Here is a 4,039-nt window from a genome sequence, read left to right as displayed (position 1 = left end):
TCGGCCTGTACCACGGCCGCTTCGAGGAAACCCTCCCCGCAGACGCCATCCATCGTAATCATACCCGTCACGGCCGTACACCACGTCTTCCGCATCTCGCGGGTTCTCGAATTCAACGAAGGCTACGGGAGGTCCCCCGCGGCGATTCTTGAGGTCTATGTCTCAGATTAGCGCCGTATTTGTAGAACACGTCCTCATTGTCCTTGGTTTGGATGTCTGGTGGTAAGTTACCCACGTAGATGTGGCAATCGTTGTTGCCTGCCGGGCCACGACTCAAACCACCTCCCGACATGGCAGTGATGAAAAGCACGGACTCAAAAGCGAGCCTTCTGCACAGCAGAGCCAGCCTGCAGCAGCATGACATCTGGAAGGATTGATTTTTCAACCATCATAACTGCTACCCTAAGAAGTCCCTGTAAAGACAAGCCCAGAAATTTGAGATAAGTCCATTGAAATACAAATCAGACACCAGACGTAAGAATTGATAGCCCAAGGGGGTACGTGCTGTAGTTTTCCCAGTCATGTGTGGGGGATCCAAGAGAACCTCTCAAAATATGGAACGCTGGCTGGTGAGCTGTAGAAATGTAGAGCTGTGTCATTGGGGGTTCTCTGGGAAGCAGGTGCTGAGAGTGAGTTAAGATGTGAGAAGCTTATTGAGTAGTTAACATCTGTGACAAATAAAGGGGTAAGAAGGAGAATTGGGCAGAAAAAGCCTCAGAACATGATACAGATCTGACACCTGTGAAAGAAAACAGGCGGGAACAAACTGGGTAGGGAGAGCCTGCAGATGGTGATTCAGCCATGACACGTGTGAAAGAGGATGACAGTAGGATTAGGGAAGTAGAGCCTAAGACCACAGTGCATTTTTAAATTTTTATTTATTCATTCACTTGTTTTGTTTGTTTTTTGTTTTCTGGTTTTTTTTTTTTTTTTTTTTTTTTTTTTTGTTTTTTTTTTTTTTTTTTTTTTTTTTTACCAGAGAGAGACACACACAGAGAGATAGGGAAAGTGAGAAAGCAAGCCACCAGCTCCAGGACTCGAACTGTGGTCAGCCATGTAGGAGTGTCCAGTGCCTTGACCACCATACCACCTGCTGGTTCCAGGAAGTGCATATTTGGCAAAGTTTTAGCCAACCCAAGTGGTGAGCTCCAGAGCAAAGGTTGTATGTTGGGCATAATGTGGGCAGATCATAGCATCCCTGCCACGCTTAGTTGCTAACAGGTGAATGCCCAGCATAAGTTAAAACACTGTAGCAATATCTGAAGGGGTTGCAGCTTGGCACTGTCAGCTACTTCCACTCTTGCAGCAAAATGGCAAGTTCTTTCTTGAAAGGATCCTAGCAGTGTTTCTCCATGTCTGCCAGAGGCCTTCCTTGGTAATGCCACTGGAGTGGAAAGTGGTGACAAATTTTTTTTGAGAGAGATTTTTTTCTATAGGGAATGTGGGCTCGCCAAAGAGACAGAGAAACAGAAAGCAAGAAATCACCCTCCGGGGGGTGGCCATGCCAAATCCCTTCTCCTCCATTCTCCTCTTGGGATCTTGGGCATGCACACACATGTGCCCGGTGTGAATTTTAAGTTGCTGGGTCTAGGACTCAAACCGTGGTTGACTCTGTAGGAATCCACAATGTAACCATTACACCACCCAATGGTTCCAAGAGTGGTGAAAAAAATTTTGGGAGCTTGTTACTTGTTCCCTGGAATTTGGAGGCATATATATACATGGTTAATAGAGAGAATGGTTCCCACTTCTCTCCTGGAGAATGCCACAGGTGGAGGTGCTGGCTAAAGTAGCCTATAGCAGTAGGTTGAGGAGAGTAGAAGAGGTAGGGTAGCCTGTACTACCAGTGTAGGTATGGTGAGGGTGTTTGAGTTCCCCATGGAACAAGTAGGTACATGGGAATGTAGCTGGACTGAACTGGTTGTGAATTGCCCTGTTCAAGCAGGTAACCTGTTGAGGTGAGCGGTTATTACTTGTAAGAGACTATGGGTATACTGCCAGGGAAAGGAACTGAAGGAGGTGCAAAAAATAACCAAGAGAGCCATCATTCACTTTAGGGACTCTGTAGTGTGGAATTTTTAATTTTTAATTATTTTTTATTTTTAGAGAGACTCTTACTATAGGGTGTGTGCATTTGCCAGAGAGACAGAGAGACAGAAAGTGAGAAATCACCCCACAGGGGGTATGGCCATGCCGCAATCCCTTCTCCTGTCAGGATTTGGGGCATGCATGCATAAGCACCTGGTATGTTTTAAGCGACAAGTCCAGGACTCGAACTGCGGTCAACTACATGAGAGTCCAACGATGTAACCATTATGCTAGCTCTGGTCCTAGTAGTATGGATATTTTTGTTGGGGTCTCTGAAGAATTCACACATGTGCTCCCCAAACAAGCCTTTGGAATATCTGCCACACACAGTACATCAAGGGACAGCCTGTATTAGCCAGAAAAGAGCTACTAAAGAAGGACCAGGGGCCAGCAGGTGGGGTAGAGGATAGGGCGGCTGAATCCAACATGACTGACTGGGCAGTTCAAATCCTGGACCCTGAAGCTCGAAAGTCACACTGGGCACATACACAGCAAACAACAAAGAAGGGGAAGGAGATAAAGAAGAGGAACCAGTTGAGTAATAAACAAAGAAGAAAAAAAACCCACTTGGATCCTTGCCTCTAATCCCTTATCCCCTCCTCACCCTGGAGGACCCTCTGTGTACTGGGCTTCTTTCTTTCTTTCTTTATTTTTTGGAGAGGTTTTTGCTACAGGGCGCATGCGCTCACCAGAAAGACAGAGAGACAGAAAGCGAGAAATCACCCCCCAGGGGGGATAGCCACACCACAATCCCTTCTCCCCCATTCTCTCAGGATCTTGGGCACGCACGCACCACACGCGCCCGGTGTGAGTTTAAGCCACTGGGTCCAGGGGGTGAACCGTGGTCGGCTACATGGGACTCCAACGACATAGCCATTACGCTAACTGCTGGTCCTGTGTGCTGGGTTTTTCAAGGTATGTCCAGTAGTGCTAAGGGATATCAGTGCTGAGCAGTGCCTGGGCTATCTTCTGATTTACTGTGCCTTTGTGTAAGTTAAGCCCCTATAATGATCTGGGACTATATCCTTATATACTACACGATGTTACACATACAGGCTCTCATCTGGGCAAGGGCTGTCTCATGGAGTGCTGAGTAGTATGAACATGGGCGGTAGAATCACCAGAGGTGATTGGTGGTATCTATAAGGGCCCTGTTTTGGAAGGAGCTACCTTATGCCTTCCTGAGAAGAGTTATGGCTATAGCTTTCTATGAGACTGTAAGGATGCAGAGAGTCTTGACTCATGCTTTCTCCTGGAGTGTTAAATGTTGGTATGAATAAAAGGCATGCTTATCCCAGGGATAGGCGCCTAGTAAGTTAAGTAATGCTATGATGATGGCCTTGGTTTAAATAGGAGCTTGTGTTGGAAACGATGAAAGTAGGTATGGGCCTTATTTTGGTGCTATGATTTGGAATCTCACTGGGGCTATGTTGTGGTTTCCTTGACTAGTCAACAGTGGTGATGTCAGGACTAGCAGATGGCATAATGGTTACATCGCTGGGCTCCCATGTAGTCAATCGTGGTTTGAGTCCCGGACCTGACAGCTTAAAACTCATGCCACGCACATGTGCGTGCATGCCCCAGATCTCAAGAGGCGAATGAAGGAGAGGAGACTGCAGCCTGGTCATCCTCCTTGGGGGGTGATTTCTCTCTTTTTGTCTTTCTGTCTCTCCGACAAGTGCACACACACACTATAGCAAAAATCTCTTAAAAAAAAAAGAAAGAGTGGTGATGTCATTCTGCAGCTTATTATGGCCTTTTTACAGCATGATGAGTGGTGGTATGGGTATAGGTCCAGCTGTAAATGTTGGTTACCAGGTCTTGTGGTTAAGAATGTAGGCTCTGGGTCAGACTGCATTTTTGCACTACAGTGGCTCCTTGAGCTGAGTAGCCGGCCTTCTACAGTTCACCCGTCATGACTGCTCATGCAACGAATGCTTATGCATTCCTG

General features: G+C 46.8%; 1 protein-coding gene across 1 annotated transcript in view; it reads right to left on the bottom strand.

The window, feature by feature from the left end:
• The window catches only part of LOC102487937 (serine/arginine-rich splicing factor 1-like), a 1,894-nt gene extending 1,602 nt beyond the window's left edge, over positions 1 to 292 (bottom strand). The window contains 2 exon segments of the mRNA XM_014582276.1: positions 6 to 168; positions 170 to 292. Of these exon segments, the coding sequence (XP_014437762.1) occupies positions 6 to 168; positions 170 to 292 (286 nt within the window).
• Positions 293 to 4,039: the final 3,747 nt, after the last annotated feature.

This window comes from Tupaia chinensis, unplaced genomic scaffold (genome assembly GCF_000334495.1).
Source record: "Tupaia chinensis unplaced genomic scaffold, TupChi_1.0 Scaffold143572_1, whole genome shotgun sequence".
In the NCBI taxonomy this organism is placed as follows: Eukaryota; Metazoa; Chordata; class Mammalia; order Scandentia; family Tupaiidae; genus Tupaia; species Tupaia belangeri.
The sequence above is the reverse complement of the archived record's forward strand: the minus strand, read 5'-3'. Positions and strand labels throughout refer to the sequence as shown.